The sequence below is a fragment of the Zophobas morio genome, unplaced genomic scaffold (genome assembly GCF_036711695.1).
Source record: "Zophobas morio isolate AGI-343-1 ecotype UQ-CSIRO unplaced genomic scaffold, CSIRO_AGI_Zmor_V1 ptg000004l, whole genome shotgun sequence".
Taxonomy (NCBI): Eukaryota; Metazoa; Arthropoda; class Insecta; order Coleoptera; family Tenebrionidae; genus Zophobas; species Zophobas morio.
In genome coordinates this window covers 7,357,315-7,376,118 of record NW_026972109.1, presented here as the reverse complement: position 1 = coordinate 7,376,118, position 18,804 = coordinate 7,357,315, and the positions used below count along the sequence as shown (strand labels likewise).

Sequence of the window (18,804 nt, the reverse complement as noted above, 5' to 3'; positions counted from 1 at the left end):
AAAATGACATATGTGACCAAACCAAACACGACAAGTCTCCTGTGTTTGCCGTATGTAAATCCATTAACACATTTAACCCGGCGGATGTGAAACCCAATGCTTGGCATACATTAGACCATAATTACGTGAGGGTGTGCCTTATATGATTTTTACATATGGGGGCGTCAAACCGAAAAAGAAAATCTGATCTGAATTTATTTTCTCTGCTGGGGATGATTGGGTGTAGATTCGTCAGCTGGCTAGGTACTTAACGCCCTTTCGACACCTCAATCTTCCCCGACTTGATATCGGACACCCCTGATATAATGGACTGTTGTCTTATCACTCCTTATCACAATAGTACTTGACTATACCCCGATTGCAGCCTATTTCAGACTATTGTTGTGTCGAGGATATGAGCTGACATCCGCACACTCTCATAATGCTTCGAGGAAATGCTGCTCTAGAGCAAATTTAAACGATAAAGGGAGATCATTGTGCGGCGTTTTAAGGCAATTTGATGGAAGGAAAGTCATCGTGTTTTTATTGGGCTATTTTCAGACGCGAACGCTTTGTTTACAAAGGTTCACAAACCGTTTTCTTTCTATGACGCGAAAAATCAGACTTTAAAATTTCGCAGGTGTATTTTTTGACCAATTATAATTATTAATGACAATCTTAAAGGTATTTTGTTACTAAAAAAGTTTAAAAGAATCTTTTTTTAAACGTGAAAGAAATTTAGGGGCTCTGGTGTTTTATTTTTGAACGAGATTAAACGAACCTCAGGGACCAGTTTGTTTTATCTTTGGAAATAAATAAATAAATAGAGCTCAATTCGCTTGTTCAAAAAATCTTGGGGACCATTGGTGATTTTATTTTAATAATAATAATAATAATAATAATAATAATTTTAATTCCAACAGACTAACGTCTATGGTGGAAACACACAGAGTTACATTAGTAGGTACGTACTTGTAAACATTAATACAGAAAAAAAAAACTAACAAATTTCAACTTAAAACTAACAGGTTCTTAAAGTGAACAGAGGAAAAAATATGATATGATACGTTTACTTAGATTGTGGTTTAAATATACATAAATATATACGCTTAATTAAAAATTTTTACAAACAATTAAAAATTTCTACAAACAGTTAATAGCTTTAATTTAAGTCTTGGATTATAAAAATTGTCAAAAAATACGTCTACTCCATGAGGTATTATACAATTAGACAGTCTTAAACATCTGATTAGTGGACTGTTAAAATGGTGATAAGTACATGGTACTTTGTAATAAAATGTTGTTGGAGTGCGACAGTTTACACGTGGACAAACAAACTTTATACTCTCTAATATAGATGTACAAGATATGTTACCGTTTATCAGTTTTTGCATAAAAGATATACATGCCATATTCCTACGACTTTGAAGTGAGGATTCACCTATAATATCAAATAGCGCTCTTGAATCACAGTGCTGAGGCGGATAAGTACCATACATTTTAAAATAGATGAATTTAGCAATTTTTCGTAATACATTTTCAACGAGGTTAATATAAACTTGATAATAAGGCATCCAAATTATGCAACAATATTCAAGTTTGCTTCTCACTAAAGTATAAAACAATATTTTAATACTAAATACATCTTTAAAATCTGTTCCATTTCTTATAATAAACCCTACCGTTCTTAGAGAGCTATTAACCATTTGTTCGATATGTGGGACGAAAGACAAAGTAGAATCAATTATGACTCCTAAATCTCTGTATGCATTACACTTTTGTAACAGTACACCATTGATATTATAATAAAAGTTAATTTTATCTATCTTTCTCGTGCAACTCATGATTTTGCATTTGTCTTTATTAATTTCTAGTTTATTAATACAACTCCAAGTAATAAAATTATCTAAATTGCCCTGCAGCTTTAAGCAATCATTATTAGATCTTATGATGTTAACTATCTTTAAGTCGTCTGCGTATATGAAACATTTGCAGTTAAGATGTTTTACAACATCATTGAAGAAAATTACAAACAGCAAAGGACCTAAGTTAGAGCCTTGAACAACCCTACTATTTACAATAAACTCAAAAGACTTAAATCCACCGTACTCGACAAACTGCCTTCTTCCCATAATCATTTTGAGATTATTAGAAAGTTTTTTGTTTTTAAAAGAATTTAAAAACATTTTAGGATCTCCCTCTGGTTTTGTTTTTAAATAAGTTTAAAAATTCTTCGGGATCTCTTTAAATCTGAAAGAATCTTGGGGGTCACAGTTTTTTTTAAAATTTGAAATAACTTTCAGATTGTCAGACTTTATTTGTGGTTTTACAAGTCGCTTCTCTTTACATCGTTGTTGAACGAGGTTTTTGAAAGATTATACAGCATGTTTAATATAAAAAATAAAGAACTTTGGGCAAAGCTTATAAACGAAAATACACTTAAATATTGCCTGTGTGTTATGCAACCAACAATACACACTATTCATTTTTTTTTTTATATACTAGGTATTAATAAAATTTAATACTCTTTTAAGTGAATGTGCAATAAGCGATCTATCAACAGTATTAAAATAAAAAAGTTATTCAACATTTAAGCACAAGATTCTTAAATTTTAGAACAAAACACCACATACGCATGTGCAGAAATTGATGAAAAGTGACAACTGACAGCTGACATAACCATCGTCAGAAAAACGTCAAGTAAAAGTTGCTTGTTTTAATTATTATTCATTTTATAGTACCACTACGTTCAAAATGAATGAAGTAGAAAAACTAGAATATTTATCTTTGGTATCCAAAGTCTGTACAGAGCTAGAAAATCATTTAGGAATGAACGACAAAGATTTAGGTTAGTATCACATCCACAAACAATTCACCCAAAACTTACACCAATATCTTTGCAGCCGAATTTATAATCCACCTCTCCGAAAAGCACGACACGTTTGAGACCTTCAAGAAAGTCCTGGTCGAAAATGGGGCCGAATTCTCGGATTCTTTCATTTCAAACTTGTTACGAATAATACAGCACATGAGGCCCAAGAAAAACACACAAGGTAATAATAAAACAACTGTGAATCATGCCCAAGACTCCCTGGCTGCGAAATTCCCGGGTTTGGCAATCCCAAATGAGCCCCAGAAGACTATGACCCCTGAAGTGGAAACCAAACCAAACGAAGATGATGACGTTGTGGCAGACTTAATGGCACAGTTGGAAGCAGACGCGCCATCGCAAGTTAAAATAGAAGAAAAAGTGAAAAGGGAGAGGAGTAGTAGTGGTGAGAGGAGATCAAGGCATAGGAAGAGTGAAGTAAGACATAGGGACAGAGAAAGGGAGAGAGATAGAGACAGGGATAGGGATAGGGAGAGAGACAGAGACAGGTATAGAGACAGGAAAAGACACAGGTCTAGGAGCAAAGACAGGTCAGACAAGAGGAGAAGAAGTAGAAGCAGATCAAGGAGAAGAAGATCTAGAAGTAGAAGTTATTCACCAAAACGCAGAGATAAAGTCAAAATAAAACGGGAAAGTCCAGAGCTGGATGAAGATCCTATTCCAGGAAAAGTAAGTCCTGAATTTAACTTCACGTTCCATGTACTAACCTTTCTCATAGATTTACACAGGAAAAGTGGCCAACATCGTCCCGTTCGGCTGCTTCGTCCAACTCGAAGGTTTGCGCCGCCGCTGGGAAGGCCTGGTGCACATCTCCCAACTCCGTGCCGAAGGCCGCGTCACCAACCCCTCCGAAGTAGTCTCCCGCGGCATGAAAGTCAAAATAAAAGTCCTCTCGGTAACCGGGCAGAAAGTCTCCCTTTCAATGAAAGACGTCTGCCAAACCACCGGTAAAGACCTCAACCCCCTATCCCACGCCCCTCCCGAGCGCGAAGACAAGGATAGAAACCCCGACCGACCCATAAACAGCGGCACTTCAGTCCTCCGCCTTCCCGTAGGAATCGACGAGAACGAAGAAAACTCCCGAAAGAGAGTCACCCGAATCTCTAGCCCCGAACGCTGGGAGATCAAACAGATGATTTCGTCGGGTTGCATCGACAAAAGCGAACTGCCTGATTTCGACGACGAAACTGGCTTGTTACCGAAGGACGAAGACGGAGAAGCTGATATAGAAATCGAGCTGGTGGAAGACGAGCCGCCGTTCCTGCAAGGACATGGAAGAGCCCTTCACGATTTGAGTCCTGTACGGATTGTGAAAAACCCGGACGGGTCGTTGGCGCAAGCCGCTATGATGCAGTCGGCGCTGGCTAAGGAGCGACGCGAGCAGAAGATGCTTCAGCGGGAGCAGGAGATGGATTCGCAGCCGTCGGGGAAGAACAAAAACTGGATTGATCCGCTTCCTGAGGATGAAAGCAAGCTGAATTCGGCGAGGGGGATCGGGTTGCAGAGTCAGGATCTGCCGGAGTGGAAGAAACACGTGATTGGGGGGAAGAAGTCGTCGTTCGGGAAGAAGACGAACTTGAGTATTCTGGAGCAGAGGCAGAGTTTGCCCATTTATAAGTTGAAAGAGGAGTTGAGGAAGGCGGTGACTGATAACCAGATTTTGATTGTTATTGGGGAGACGGGGTCGGGGAAGACGACGCAGATTACTCAGTATTTAGCCGAGTCGGGGTTCACGGCGAGGGGGAAAATTGGGTGTACGCAACCGAGGAGGGTGGCGGCGATGTCGGTGGCGAAGAGGGTGGCGGAGGAGTTCGGCTGTCGGTTGGGACAGGAGGTGGGGTACACGATTCGGTTCGAGGATTGCACGAGTCCGGAAACTATAATCAAGTAAGTACTGAGTAAAATCAAATTAATAAAATATCAAACTATTGTCAATTTATAGATACATGACAGACGGTATGTTATTGCGCGAGTGTCTTATGGACCTCGACCTCAAAGCCTACTCTGTCATTATGTTGGACGAAGCTCATGAAAGAACCATCCACACGGACGTCCTCTTCGGGTTACTCAAACAAGCAGTGACGAAACGACCCGAACTCAAGCTAATCGTAACTTCGGCGACGTTAGACGCCGTCAAATTCTCCCAATACTTTTTCGAAGCCCCGATTTTCACAATCCCCGGGCGCACATTCCCAGTCGAAGTCCTGTATACGAAAGAACCCGAAACCGACTATTTGGACGCTAGTTTGATCACAGTCATGCAAATCCACCTACGGGAACCCCCAGGCGACATTTTGTTGTTTTTGACGGGACAGGAAGAAATCGACACCGCTTGCGAAATTTTGTATGAGAGAATGAAGTCTCTGGGTCCGGATGTTCCAGAATTGATTATTTTACCCGTATATTCTGCTTTACCATCTGAAATGCAAACACGTATTTTCGAACCAGCGCCACCTGGTAGTCGAAAAGTCGTCATTGCTACCAACATTGCAGAAACTTCGTTGACCATAGACGGGATTTTTTATGTAGTGGATCCAGGGTTTGTGAAACAAAAAGTGTACAATTCGAAGACTGGGATGGACTCGCTGGTGGTGACCCCCATTTCGCAGGCTCAAGCTAAACAACGGGCGGGACGCGCTGGAAGAACGGGACCCGGGAAATGCTACAGACTATACACGGAGAGAGCGTACAGGGACGAAATGTTACCCACTCCAGTCCCGGAAATCCAGAGGACGAATTTAGCAACTACAGTACTACAGTTGAAAACCATGGGGATTAACGATTTGTTACATTTCGATTTCATGGACGCCCCACCCGTCGAATCCCTAATTATGGCCCTAGAACAGTTACATTCATTGTCGGCTTTAGACGATGAAGGATTGTTAACGCGATTAGGGCGAAGGGTAAGTCTCAAGTATCAACCCCGAAAATCAACTAACCCCAATCTTTGCAACAGATGGCGGAATTCCCCCTAGAACCCAACCTCTCAAAAATGCTGATCATGTCCGTGGCGCTCCAATGCTCTGACGAAATCCTCACCATCGTCAGTATGTTGTCGGTCCAAAACGTCTTCTACCGCCCCAAAGACAAACAAGCCATCGCCGACCAAAAAAAAGCAAAATTCAACCAACCAGAAGGCGACCATTTAACCCTCCTCGCGGTATACAACAGCTGGAAAAACAACAAATTCTCGAACGCGTGGTGTTACGAAAACTTCGTACAAATACGAACCCTGAAACGGGCCCAAGACGTGCGAAAACAACTCCTCGGAATAATGGACAGGCACAAACTTGATGTGGTTTCAGCGGAAAGAAACACGGTGCGCGTTCAAAAAACTGTCTGTTCTGGCTTTTTCAGAAACGCCGCGAAAAAGGATCCACAGGAAGGGTACAGGACTTTGGTGGACAGTCAGGTAGTGTATATCCACCCGTCGAGCGCCCTGTTTAATCGGCAGCCGGAATGGTAAGTTGGACTTGTAACGGTGGGTGTTGGTACCAATTCGTTCGTTTTTAGGGTGATTTACCACGAATTGGTACAAACTACGAAGGAATACATGAGGGAAGTGACCACAATTGATCCGAAATGGTTGGTAGAGTTCGCACCGGCGTTCTTCAAATTCTCGGATCCAACGAAATTGAGCAAATTTAAGAAGAATCAAAGATTGGAGCCGCTTTATAACAAATATGAAGAGCCGAATGCGTGGAGGATCTCGAGAGTGCGCAGACGGCGCAATTAAATTATTTATAAGGTGTATATATTTACAAAACAACTAGTAAATTTATTTACTTAATCATTCATGATGCTTCCTACTTTTATCATCCTGTCGCTAGGTCTGCGGTTGTATTTTAGATTGTCAAAGCCTGGTCTCTCTCTGTTGGGTTTCCACTTATTTTTTTGGTTTATTTTTTCGTGAGTGAATTCGACGACTTTGCGTCTTGGGACGTGTCTCAGAGCGTATTTCCAGTCGCCCGTGAGTTTGACGTCCAATAAAATTGAAGCCACTTGATTTAGAGTCAAGCTTTTGCCAGACCCTGAGCCCCACTGTAAGTACCTGTCTAGGGGGAGTTTCGCCATTCTGAGTCCTTCGCGTTTTGCCTTAGCTAATGATAATGGTTGTGTGTTTACCTATAAATAAAAATGATTTATTTTTGTGTAGTCTTAAGACATACTTAAGTACCTTATCTACTATGCCACCAATAATGTAGATGGCGTCGTGGTCGTATTCCACTAGTTCTTCGCGACAATGTGGAGTGAGGTAGACTAACTGTTCCTTTGGAAATTTTTCCAAATAACTAGGTTCATGCAAATTCAAGGGAAACCAGGGCTCATGCAAAGTCACAATTAACTTGTTAAGACTTTGCATTAGGACGCTTTCGTTATTTATGTTACAAAAGTGTAAGTCAAAAGGGTCTGAAACACGACGAATTAATGAATTTATTTTTTTTTAGGTGAAATATTTTACCATCGTGGTTCCTATTTTCTGAAAAAAGCAATGTGAGCTGCTTTGCACAGTTCTTATTCTCGTGCTTTGTCATATCATCACAGTACCCACAATCCACCACTAGTTTCTGCCCGAACTGCATGGCTTGCACTAGTCTGTTGTTATACAACTGGTTCATTGTGGAGTCATATACCCTCAACATGATATTATTGTGCCCTAAATCATACTGTGACACAAACTCCTCAAAAGTTTCATTTTCGTTTTTCTCAGGTTTTGCCTCTGGGAATTTCTCCAGTCTCTTCTGCTCTTTCTTCAACTTTTTATTCTCTTTTTTCTTTGAAATTTTAAAAAGGTATTCGAGAAATTTACGCCTCTGGGATAGTGATGGTAAGATGAGTAATTCTTTCCAGTGGCTTTCCTTCAGATAGTCATCATCTGGCACCAGCTTGCCTTCTTGTCTCAAAACATCTATTTCCAGAACTAGAATTTTGAGCTTGTGTTCTAAGTCTTTGTCCCCGTTAGTAATAGCGGCTATGTTTAATCCAGGGGGGTTACTGGATTCGGTACAAAAAAATACAGGCCGGCTGGTCACCGTCGTACGAAGGACATTTCCTAACCTCAAAAATTGAGCAGATTGTTTAATAATAGTAAACATGATGCTCTGATAAGTGGTTTCGGTATTACTACAAATAATGACACATGTTATTCACGTTTTGTGCACAATTTTTGCTACTTTTAAAAGTGACATAACCTTAAAATCAACAGTGGTAAAGTTCGCCAACATAATAAACTCAAACGAACTAGATATTTGGTATAGTTGGTCCAGATGACGGTCTTTACACACCTATTTTGTGCTATTGAAACAATAAAAAAATCCTATTTAATTACGCAAGATCAATTATTTAATAACTTGTTTCTATTCGTCTAACTGGATTTCAGAATCGTTAATGTGGATAAATAAACTTTGATAATTTCAGCCACCAGTGGCGTAACGTACATTCATTTTATTATGTCAACACATTATTCAAAATTTTTGTCATGTCAGAACAACCTCCAAAATCCATTCGACAGGAGTTAGCACCTCATCCTTTCCACCTCGGAATCACAACCAGAGTAATGGCCCAGAAACAAAAAGCGCTATTAAAAAGAGACGTAGCCCTCACTCAGTCCACACATGCACGAATTTTACTCTTGTGTGTTCCAGGTCTCTGAAAAGAGTTCTCACAGAAGCTCCATAAGCGGCCAATCCAGATTCTTATCCGGGACTTCAATTCCCAATTCTACAATTCGTTCCAGCCTAGACAATTCCATGCAAGCAGTAACCACCGAAAGCAGAGTTCCGTCGCCACAGTTGTCGAACGTGATTATCATAATTTCTAGATGCTTCGTTTGCAGAAAATATTGAAGTATTGCAGGCTTCTCGAAAATTGCTGCTGAACGAATCGGACGACGATTTGAAAAGGAAGCGCCTTTCGGAACAAAGGGGTCTGGAGCGCATGCGTAAAAAAATTCACAGTTCGACTTTCGCAAAAACGGTGGGTAATACAAAAATTTTACATTTTTGTGCAGATATCTTACACAATTCATTTATTAATAGGAAGATTTGAAGCAAAACACGAGGAAGCGGTTGTCCAGTGTTAGAACTTTGGAATCAATGATCTCCGTACTAGCACCTCTTCGCATTTATTCGACAAGAAATGTTTCGCGTATTATTGGATACATTTTTCACGTCACTGATTCGCGAAATGTTGCCTGTTGAATAAAATTAAGGCACTCATTGATATTAAAAATTGCAGCAACCCAAAATGCGGCGCTCGACTCTCGAGTCCATAAAAGACGCTATTGAAAAATCGCCGAATTATGTGTCGAAGCTTGTGAATGTAGACAGTCTGGAGAAAAAAAATATCGGCCAACACTTCAAGGTGCTCACCGCAGATTCAGCAGTAGAGATGAAAAATGAGAAAATGGAAGTCGTGGAAGAAAAAGTAATAGAGAAAAGGGACTTGCAAACGCAGACGAGTTTTCTTCTTGAAAAATTGTACACCTAGATGCACTCCAGTTAAGCGAATATTGAACGAAAATATGTCTTAATTTTAATACGAACTATTTTTTAAGATGACTTAAACTGAAATTTGCGTTGTTTTTTTTTTAGATTTTAAATTAAGTTTTTAATTTAAGTGACTAACAACACTGCGTAAAAAACATTGGTTCTAAAACAATACAAGTGAAACTAAATACAACAATACAAATACAAAAGAAACAAGTGCTTCTTTATCTGTTCCCAGTGAGATAGGGGTACAAATTTAGAGCTCATTTATTTTCATGAACTAACGTTTCATTAATTCAAATCATAATAATTAGTTATATAGAAATCCTAAAATTATGGTTTTCTTAAAAAAAAAGTATAACAATGCACTATTTCGTCTCCTAAATAGGTTAATTGATTAATCATTTAATATTAGCTTTTTTTTAATATCCTGGTACGTCAAATCGTTGTTTAATTTAAGGCGTCGATCTGCTGCATATTTTATACCGAAATCATATGCACCACTGCCACCAAATGACACAATTACTTTGTGAATATTAAAAGGTGCTAAATTACAAAGCGCACGACTTCCAGCTATCCACATCTAAATAATAAACTCCGTTGTCTCCTTTCCTATAAAAGTCGAAAATTACCGACTACATACTGATAAAATGTCACCCGACGCGTACACGAAAGACGTTTTCATCGTAAATCGATGGATCCTTCGTTGTGCCGGCCTCTGGAAACCCAGCAGCCCGTCAAAATTCATCCAAATCCCCTACAAAATCTACGCAATAATCGTATTCCTCTTCGTGAACTTGTATTTCACATCCACCGAATTCTTCAGCCTCTTCTACACCTACAAGAACTTGGACGACTTCATCAAAAACGTCAATTTCTTCCTCACCCATTTCATGGGCGCCGTGAAGGTAACGTTTTGGTTTTTCCAAGGACACGTCCTCAGACAGCTCATGGAAACCCTAGAAAGCCCCGAGTTTCAGTACAAAGGTTGCGAAGGTTATCGCCCTGGCGAAATCTGGGCCAAGTACCGCAAAACCGGGTTCAAGTACACGTTGGGGTTTTTGATGTTGGCGCATATGACGCTGTCTTCGTCGTACGTGCCGCCGCTGGTGACGGCGGCATTCCATCCCCCGGTTTACGGAAACGAGACGAGTGCCTTTTATTACAGACTTCCGTACTTTAGTTGGATGCCCTTCAGCCATTTGACGCCCGGGATGTATTTATTGGCGCTGGGCTATCAAGCGGGACCCATGTTTTCTTACGCCTATAGCATTGTTGGGATGGACAGTCTTTTTATGAATATAATGAATTTTATTGCGGCGCATTTGACGATTTTACAGGGGGCGTTTATGACGAGTCGCAAGAGGGTGGAAGAGGGGGTTGGAAAGTCGAGGAATTTGCATGAAGTGAGCAGGGAAATGAACAATGAGATGAAAAAGAATTGCCGACACTTGCAGACTATTCTCAGGTAAAAGGGTGCGCATTGACGTCAATGAGGGATTTGGTTTTTTCGGGTAAAGCCAGAGTTTGAAAGGAATTTAGATTTATGGATTCTTTATATGACGTTTGTCTTCAAACCGTAATTTCTGTAAACACTCAAACAAAATTTTACTAAAATTACTCTGTTCATCGCCTCCAAAAAATTGGTGACGTCATCTTAAATATTATATTGATTCTATTGTCAAATTATTGAGAGATCAATTACAAATTCCTTCGAAGTTTAAGGTCTAAATTAAAATGATAAAATAGACAGGAAGCACTATTTAAGTGGTTAATATTCTTGTAGACCCAATGACTCCTTCTGGGCTTATCTAGACATCTTGATAAACCTCTTAAGATAACGAGATATAATTACTTTACAACTGTATTCACAAATCTTAATCCTTATTTGCCAGGTAAACTACCCAAGAACGTCATAAATCGTTTTAATTTGTTTTCACTCTGATGAGCTTCTTACAGAGTCTAACCTGACATAAACACATTCGGCACACCTGCAGCACTAAAAAAAATATCACTATCGGTTATCTCTTTCACATTAGTTGCAAGTTAAACCATAAAACGCAGTAGTAAATACTTTACTTTACACATAAATACATGTAACATTTTTTCAATCAAAATTGGAATTTCAGAGTGTGCGAAGACCTGGAAAACGTACATCGATACCTAACCCTAGGCCAGGCAACAGCCACCCTTTTTATCCTCTGTACCTGCTTGTACTTAATTTCAACGGTAATGTCATCAAACTCATAATTTTGTGTATCACTTTTCCCCGTAGACTCCTGCCAGTAGCAAGCAATTTTACGCCGAAATGGTGTACATGGTGGCTATGGGATTCCAGCTTTATCTCTACTGCTGGTTTGGTAATGAAGTCACTTTAAAGGCAATTAATTGCGTTGTTGTGGTTTGCTGAGAATTAGTCATTTTTTCCAGGCCAGCGAAATTCCTCTTTACATATGGAGCGCTGAGTGGTTTGAGTGTGATCGGGCGTTCAAAGGAAATATGATTTTTACTATGACCAGGATGCAGAAACCCATTTATATGACAGTGGGGAAGTTCGCACCTTTGACACTCCAAACGTTCGTTTATGTTCGTATTTAATTAGACAATAATAATAATATTTATGGGAGAAATTTTAGATTATTAGAACGTCGTATTCGATTTTTGCGGTGATTAAAAATACCAGTTTGGGAGATTAGGATGTCGTTTTCTGGAACTGGGAAAAGAAAGTTGACGTGTCGGCTAGTTTATGGTGTTTACTGTTAATAGTCTCGAAGGATATCTTTACCTACCTACAACTTCACTATCGTGTTCTAAGATAAGATTAGTTAGTTATTGTGGGGTGTTCTCCGCCCCGTTGTAAAGCAGTACTAAGTATTTATTTATTTAAGAGATAATTATTTCGGGGTAGAATGAGTCATCCTTGACCTGTTTGAACATGTACGTATCTCACAAATAGTCAGAAATATAAGTTAGAAGAAAAATCTTGTCTTAATTTCCCACATTTTCCAAGAGTTCGCAGCTCACACTATTTACTACAATTTGACTCATCCATCGTCTAGTAGCGTCAAACTATAAATACTCTCTAAATAATTCGAAACAAAAAATGTAGGTTGCGCTTGATTAAAATAAATGTCTTCTAATCATCTGACGTAACATTTATTTTCGTTCCAAATATTACTAATTCGCGCATTATGCACAATCGGCGACCTTCCCGTCGCCCCCACCATCATCCCCAATTTGCATCCCACCCCTTTTCTCGAAGAACGCGTGACGCCACTGGCCAGCTTTGACGTTTAGTGCGCAGGCGTACCAACCATTCTGTTCACTTCCACCGCACAGCTATGTAGTGAAATAGTTGTAGTGTTTTATTAAAAATGTCCACTTTAATGTGGTCGTGTCCGTGTTGTTTACGGTTTAAATTCAGCCCTGAAGAGATCGAGCAGCGATACAAGTCTCTGGAAATAGACAAGATGCTTGAGAAAGACAAGCAAGCCCTAAAACGGCAAGTGAAGCTGTTACTGCTGGGAGCTGGGGAGAGTGGCAAATCGACTTTCCTCAAACAGATGAGAATAATCCACGGGATCAAGTTCGAGAGCGAGCTCGTGATGGAATACCAGCAGATCATTTACCAGAACGTGATCAGGGGCATGCGGGTCCTGGTGGACGCGAGGGACAAACTCGGGATTCCATGGGGGGACCAGTCGAATGCCTCTCTAGGCAAAGAAATGCTCCAGCTGAACGTCCCGCTGCTGGATTCCAGGACGTTCATCCAGTTTTGTCCGTTGTTGAGCAAGCTGTGGAGGGACACGGGGATCCTGAGGGCCTTCGATCGAAGAAGAGAATTTCAATTGGTTAGTATGACTAATAATAACTGATTTACTACAGTTGACACAGTTTGTCAATGTTTGGAGAGTAACGATAACGTGGATTCATTGTGATGACTGCTCTAAATTTATTTTGACGTTGAGGTTACTCATTGTTAATGGAGCAATAAAGACTTAAACAAACTAATCTAATCAACACTCGAGTTGTTCATTAATTTGACTCTGTTATGTAATTTGACTTAATTTTTCTTCCTTTTGGTGATGGGGTGCGGGATAAAGACGCTCGTAAAGTGCTTTAATTCACACCCAATTCATAAATGGTCATAGTTTGTCAGTCATAATTGGGTGATTGCGTTTGTCATAGGCTGTGCTGAAAAACTCGGTAATGTTGTGTTGAAGTCAGTGGCGTGCTAAAAGTATTATACTCGGGAATCTTAATCGTCGTTGTTCTGTGAATTATTGCCATTTATTTATACCGATTTCTAAGAAGGTACAAGTTTTAAATACCTGGTATTATTATACACGTTACGGTGTAATTTTGCTTGATGACATTGTTATTTGTGGTTATGTTACCTCAAAAACTAGTGTAACACAACTATTGCCAAAAAGGTCAACCTTTGGTGTCAAGGTCATGCTAAACGAAGCTGTGTTTAAAATTAAACTACTGGGAATTTTATTTCAGAAAAATAAATCGATTTTATTAATGCCTAGTCTGTTCCTGGGATAATTAAATTTTGAAAATATTATGCTTTTACTAAAGACTAATGGGTATTGTACAAAAACAAACTAGCTAATTTTGCGTCTGATGTCAAATATTGACCCTGAGTTAACCCGTTTTGCCACGAAAGCGACCATCGTCAGATATTCTTTGAACAATAATTATCCTCATTTTGTTACCATTAACTGGATTTAGATATCTACGATTTACAGATAACTAAGAAACCACGCGTTGATTGTCAAGTAGGATGTGATTATTCATTCCGAATCATTTCCGGCGAAACCAAATATGTACTTTCTCATAATTTATATAAATGCATCCTGATTAACTATTATCGCGTTTAAATTTTGTCGTAAATTATTTTTTGCAACCGGGAAAAATTCCATTAAATTAATCAAGTTTGAATGTTGTACACATGTTACAAGCGATTACTGTTTTTCGATAACAAATAATATGGTTTTTATTATTTTTTCAATAAAACGTTATTAATATCAATTGTTTTACATTATTTTTGCGTTGTTCACATATTAAAAGGTTAGATTATCTCTGACCTGAACATGTACAAATTGATTAAACAAGTTCGCACATCTGGCGTTGAGGATTGTAATTGGTTATCATTGAAAAATATAGTCTATCAATTTTTGTTAACGAACACAAAAGGGGATTGATTAAAAAAAAAACCTAAACTGTCACTATCGAAGTCTGTACTGGTAGCTGAGGAAAAGGCCTGGCACTTTTGCTAGTCATAGATGTGGACAAAGTGACTGGAATTTAGAGTTGTTATTTGGTTTCAACAATTTATATTTTCCCAGCGTAAGCTAAGGTCCCCAAAAATATAAAACAGTAGGTCGCCCATTTTATTAGACAGTCAGTGTCTAAAATTAATGAACTGAGGAAAATTACCAAAATTGTATAACAACATTTTAGAATTTAACTTGGAAACTGCAACACCAAATTCTTCCGAATGTTTTAAGGTTATCATGAGTATGGTAATTTTTCAGTTCTTCAATCTTTCATTTTTTTGTTTCATTTTTTCGATTTCAAATTTTTTGACTTTTCAACTTTGATTTTTTCAATTTATAGATTTTGCAAATTTTTCGAATTCAGTTTCTCGAGTTTTCAATTTTTAATTTTTCCATTTGCAATTTTTCGTTTCAGTGTTTTATTTTCTTTATTTTTACAATTTTTCAGTGTTCCGATTTTATAATTTTTTATTTTTCCAATTTCACTTTTTTTCAATTTTAGTTTTGTCAATTTTTTCATTTGCAATTTTTCAATTTTTTTTACAATTTTTATTGTTTCTACAATTATTCTGCGATACCTCTTCGAGTTTTCATTTTTACATTTTCCAGTTTTCCGATTTTCCAACTTTCGAACGGTTCAATTTTTACATTAGAAATACATTGAATAATATATTGACACCATGTCTTTTATTATAATATCTCTTATTTTTTGTGCCAAAAAATTGTTGAAAGAAAACTATGTACATAAACAAAAAAAAAAAGATTAAACCCCACCCACCCGCCCCGATCTCAATTACGATGAAGGCGGAGTTTATATAATCAAAATTTCTTTAGAAAATTCTACCCTTTTAAAAACATGTTTCATATGATTATTTCTTGTAGAGAAATGAGGATTTTGCAAATAAGCTTCACCCTTTGGCTCACGATGAATAAAAAATTCATCACAATAGAGAAGGGGTGGGTGGGCGGGCCTAATATTTTTTCATTTCTTCTTAATATGCGAAGTCTTTTTTCCCAACAAGAAATTGAAAACATGTTAACTATCCTGTTGTTAAAAGAAAACTCTATATATTAAGCAAAAAACAAAATTTAAACCCCACCCACCCACCCGGTCTCAATTGTGATGAATTTTTCATTCGTTGGACCGAGGAGCGGAGCGTAATTGCAAAGTACATATTTCTCTACAAAAATTTGCCATTTTCAACATATTTTAAGTTTCTTGTTGTGAAAAAAGGCTACACGTATGATAAAAAAAAGGCAAACAAATCTGTCAAATTAAACAAAGCATAACGTTAATTAGGTGATTAAAAGTATGGCTATTACAAATCGAATAACTACAAAATTGAAAAAAAGAAATATTGTAAAATCGAAATACTGGACATTAAAAAATCGAAAAATCGGATAATTGAGAAATCCAAAAATTGCAAAATTGAAAAATTTGAGAATGAAATAAACGGACGAAAAATTGTAAAATGGGAGGAAACATTGAAAAAATAAAGGAAATGAAACAAAAAATTGTGAATAAAATCAAGAAAATGAAAATTAAAAAATAGGGAAAATGAAAAATAAATAAAAATGAAGAACTTGAAAAATGAGGAAACAAAAAAAACTGAAAAATCGAAAAATTAAAAACAGAGAAACTGAAGACGCCAAGAATGAAAAATTATAACATCGAAAAATTGCAAAATTGAAAAATTTCAAAACGAAAAATTCAAGAAACCGTAAATTGAAAAATTTGCAAGCGTGAAATTGAAAAATTCATAAAGTTAGGGTCAGTTTATGGAAGGCAAATTAAATAGTGAATCCTCGATTAATTTAACATAGGATTAAAATGTAGAATATGAGCCCGTGATTGGTTAAAATTTTTCCAAAAATTGTGGATGTCTAGGGTGAAAATTTGACACGGATTCATACACCACAAGTACATGCGTTTCTTATTTATGAAATTTAAAAAAACTTTACTACAAATTTTGAAGATAAGGTCATCCCATTGGTGGTGGATTAGCCAGATTTTAGTTAGCGTTTAACCATCTACATGATGTTCCTATTATACATACAAAATGTGACAACAATCGATCCAGTAGTTGCCGACATTACTTGTGTAATAAAAATGAATACAGACAACAGACAGACAGACAGACGGAAACGGGATACTGTTTTTTTCGTACTCTGGAGGTCATGACACATCGAGAAAATATGAAAGTGGCAATGGACTCGATTACCCTCGGGAAGTAAAAATGAAATTCTCAAAATTAAATTTTATAGTTTATCAAAGTTTAGTACAATGGTTCATCTCTTATCACTTAAAATATGTTTAGCCAATAATTTATGCCTAGCATCTCCCCTGATAATTTTTATGCGTAACAAGTTCTCGGAATCTCAGACCTAATCAGGTGAAGGCCACACATTGACTTAATAATGACAGCGAAAACACCAATAAAATCGCAACTTCTCATTTTTACACCTCCCGGGTCGCCTCTTCCGATAACCACTTGTGCAACACACATGTGATTTAATTACCCATAAACTTTTAAAACATCGAAGAAAAATAAATGAAGCGCAAGGGTTATCGGATGCATTAAAATGAACTCAATTCGCTTTGATCTGTGCAAATATTTAATGAAATTGTTTGTTTTTTCTTGCAGAGCGATTCCGTGGAATATTTTCTGAATAATTTAGAAAGGGTATCCCGTCACGACTACATCCCCAACCACCGAGACATTCTCTACTGTCGCAAAGCCACGAAAGGAATCACCGAGTTCCAGATTCCCATCAACAACATCCCGTTCTTGTTCGTGGATGTGGGGGGGCAGCGGTCGCAGAGACAAAAGTGGTTCCAGTGCTTTGACTCAGTGACTTCGATTTTATTTCTCGTGTCGTCTTCCGAATTCGACCAAGTATTATTAGAGGACAGGAAAACGAATCGGTTGGAGGAGTCGAGAGACATTTTTGACACGATAGTGAATAACAGGATATTTATTAACGTTTCTGTTATTCTTTTCCTTAACAAGTATGATTTGTTGTTGAAGAAGGTGGCGAACCCGGAGACGAACATCCACTGGTATTTCCCCCAGTTTGCGGGGAACCCGCATTCGATCAACGATGTGAAGGAGTTTATTTTAGCGATGTTCACGGGTGTGAAGAGGGAGTCCAAGAAGGTGTTGTATCACCACTTCACCACCGCCGTGGATACCGAAAACATTAAAGTGGTCTTCGAGTATGTAAAAGAGATTATTTTACATAGGAACTTGGAGAGTCTCTTGTTGTAATACTGGACGTGTGATAGGCTGTGTAGGACACAATTTTTAGCAAGACTGACTAAGTTTAATTAGTCGTAAGACTCGATTTTAACGTGTGCGAGTACAATGTAGGAAATTACAAAAATGTGATATTTTTTAAAGTTTGGGGACGACCAAAGATTCAAATTAACAGTAAGCTTTCACTCACATTTCTGTAATTTTTATTTCCACAAACAAGTGAATCTGACAACTGTATTGTACAACAAATATTTATATTACAGTAGTTTATAGATCTGTTAGTAATACTGCCAAATGTGCCTCATCATTTTTACATATTTATAATAGTAATTACAGTTTGTGTAAGATTAATCCAGTATGTCGGGTTTTTTTTTGTGTAAAATATTGTAATATATTTTTATAGTAGTTTTAGGGACTCTAGTAATGTGATCTGATTTTAGAGACGGCCTAAATCGATCTGTTTCAATATTACTCGTATTTTTGTACATATGTTGTATTTTATATGAATTTTGGACTTTTGGAAATTCTACCGGTTTTTCGGCAGCTTTGTAACGTTCATATTTACTGTAGCATTGTTGGAGTATTTACAGGAAGTTTTATAGTGCCTTAAACACGTGTTCTAAAAATATACTCAATTTTACAGCGTAAACAACGTAATCCTGAATTTATGACTCTCATTGTATATTAAAATTGTATATAAGTATCTTATTTCTTTATAAATATTTTTCTAATTGTTAATAAAAAGTATTCCTATAGACAGCCCCCTTAATACACCAACTTCACCAAAATCAAGTCATCGCTTGTCAGAACTGTCATACTCGTCATTACTAAAACATGTCTGAAAAGTTTGCAGAAAAACTACTAACAATCGAGAAGGCGTGTAACTGTCATACTGACTAACAATT

The 18,804-nt window shown here is 37.6% G+C and overlaps 5 protein-coding genes across 5 annotated transcripts; 4 read left to right on the top strand and 1 right to left on the bottom strand.

The window, feature by feature from the left end:
- The first annotated feature begins 2,633 nt into the window (after positions 1-2,633).
- Positions 2,634-6,666, top strand: Pea (peanuts). The gene is made up of 6 exons (XM_064070235.1): positions 2,634-2,827; positions 2,883-3,538; positions 3,588-4,756; positions 4,812-5,772; positions 5,826-6,331; positions 6,383-6,666. The coding sequence occupies exons 1-6, from the start codon at positions 2,734-2,736 to the stop codon at positions 6,603-6,605; spliced, it is 3,609 nt and encodes a 1,202-aa protein (XP_063926305.1). The 5' UTR covers positions 2,634-2,733; the 3' UTR covers positions 6,606-6,666.
- LOC135139888 (mitochondrial ribonuclease P protein 1 homolog) lies at positions 6,625-8,142 on the bottom strand. The gene is made up of 3 exons (XM_064070248.1): positions 7,332-8,142; positions 7,047-7,279; positions 6,625-6,994 (listed from the first exon to the last, which is right to left on the bottom strand). Exons 1-3 carry the CDS (start codon positions 7,963-7,965, stop codon positions 6,656-6,658), a joined length of 1,206 nt encoding a protein of 401 aa, XP_063926318.1. The 5' UTR covers positions 7,966-8,142; the 3' UTR covers positions 6,625-6,655.
- Positions 8,143-8,150: 8 nt separating this feature from the next.
- Positions 8,151-9,507, top strand: LOC135139894 (uncharacterized). Its single transcript, XM_064070260.1, has 5 exons — positions 8,151-8,462; positions 8,515-8,670; positions 8,726-8,845; positions 8,908-8,973; positions 9,107-9,507. The coding sequence occupies exons 1-5, from the start codon at positions 8,349-8,351 to the stop codon at positions 9,356-9,358; spliced, it is 708 nt and encodes a 235-aa protein (XP_063926330.1). The 5' UTR covers positions 8,151-8,348; the 3' UTR covers positions 9,359-9,507.
- Positions 9,508-9,958: 451 nt separating this feature from the next.
- Positions 9,959-12,310, top strand: LOC135134635 (odorant receptor 94a-like). Its single transcript, XM_064063364.1, has 5 exons — positions 9,959-10,825; positions 11,487-11,586; positions 11,633-11,737; positions 11,788-11,943; positions 11,994-12,310. The coding sequence occupies exons 1-5, from the start codon at positions 10,008-10,010 to the stop codon at positions 12,051-12,053; spliced, it is 1,239 nt and encodes a 412-aa protein (XP_063919434.1). The 5' UTR covers positions 9,959-10,007; the 3' UTR covers positions 12,054-12,310.
- A 363-nt stretch (positions 12,311-12,673) lies between these two features.
- LOC135139872 (guanine nucleotide-binding protein subunit alpha homolog) lies at positions 12,674-18,654 on the top strand. The gene is made up of 2 exons (XM_064070226.1): positions 12,674-13,208; positions 17,288-18,654. Exons 1-2 carry the CDS (start codon positions 12,732-12,734, stop codon positions 17,909-17,911), a joined length of 1,101 nt encoding a protein of 366 aa, XP_063926296.1. The 5' UTR covers positions 12,674-12,731; the 3' UTR covers positions 17,912-18,654.
- The last annotated feature ends 150 nt before the right edge of the window (positions 18,655-18,804 follow it).

What these genes read in the sequence shown, in the direction of transcription:
- Pea (XM_064070235.1), top strand. Translation starts at nt 2,734, where the DNA reads ATGAATGAAGTAGAAAAACTAGAATATTTATCTTTGGTATCCAAAGTC. An exon ending in AGTCCGGAAACTATAATCAA is followed by an intron (nt 4,757 to 4,811) that starts GTAAGTACTGAG and finishes GTCAATTTATAG; the next exon opens with ATACATGACAGACGGTATGT. An exon ending in TTTAATCGGCAGCCGGAATG is followed by an intron (nt 6,332 to 6,382) that starts GTAAGTTGGACT and finishes GTTCGTTTTTAG; the next exon opens with GGTGATTTACCACGAATTGG.
- LOC135139894 (XM_064070260.1), top strand. Translation starts at nt 8,349, where the DNA reads ATGTCAGAACAACCTCCAAAATCCATTCGACAGGAGTTAGCACCTCAT. An exon ending in GTTCGACTTTCGCAAAAACG is followed by an intron (nt 8,846 to 8,907) that starts GTGGGTAATACA and finishes ATTTATTAATAG; the next exon opens with GAAGATTTGAAGCAAAACAC. An exon ending in CTTTGGAATCAATGATCTCC is followed by an intron (nt 8,974 to 9,106) that starts GTACTAGCACCT and finishes TAAAAATTGCAG; the next exon opens with CAACCCAAAATGCGGCGCTC.
- LOC135134635 (XM_064063364.1), top strand. Translation starts at nt 10,008, where the DNA reads ATGTCACCCGACGCGTACACGAAAGACGTTTTCATCGTAAATCGATGG. An exon ending in GTAATGAAGTCACTTTAAAG is followed by an intron (nt 11,738 to 11,787) that starts GCAATTAATTGC and finishes CATTTTTTCCAG; the next exon opens with GCCAGCGAAATTCCTCTTTA. An exon ending in CACTCCAAACGTTCGTTTAT is followed by an intron (nt 11,944 to 11,993) that starts GTTCGTATTTAA and finishes GAGAAATTTTAG; the next exon opens with ATTATTAGAACGTCGTATTC.
- LOC135139872 (XM_064070226.1), top strand. Translation starts at nt 12,732, where the DNA reads ATGTCCACTTTAATGTGGTCGTGTCCGTGTTGTTTACGGTTTAAATTC. An exon ending in GAAGAAGAGAATTTCAATTG is followed by an intron (nt 13,209 to 17,287) that starts GTTAGTATGACT and finishes TTTTTCTTGCAG; the next exon opens with AGCGATTCCGTGGAATATTT.
- LOC135139888 (XM_064070248.1), bottom strand. Translation starts at nt 7,965, where the DNA reads ATGTTTACTATTATTAAACAATCTGCTCAATTTTTGAGGTTAGGAAAT. An exon ending in AGAAAATAGGAACCACGATG is followed by an intron (nt 7,280 to 7,331) that starts GTAAAATATTTC and finishes GTCGTGTTTCAG; the next exon opens with ACCCTTTTGACTTACACTTT. An exon ending in TTGGTGGCATAGTAGATAAG is followed by an intron (nt 6,995 to 7,046) that starts GTACTTAAGTAT and finishes TTTTATTTATAG; the next exon opens with GTAAACACACAACCATTATC.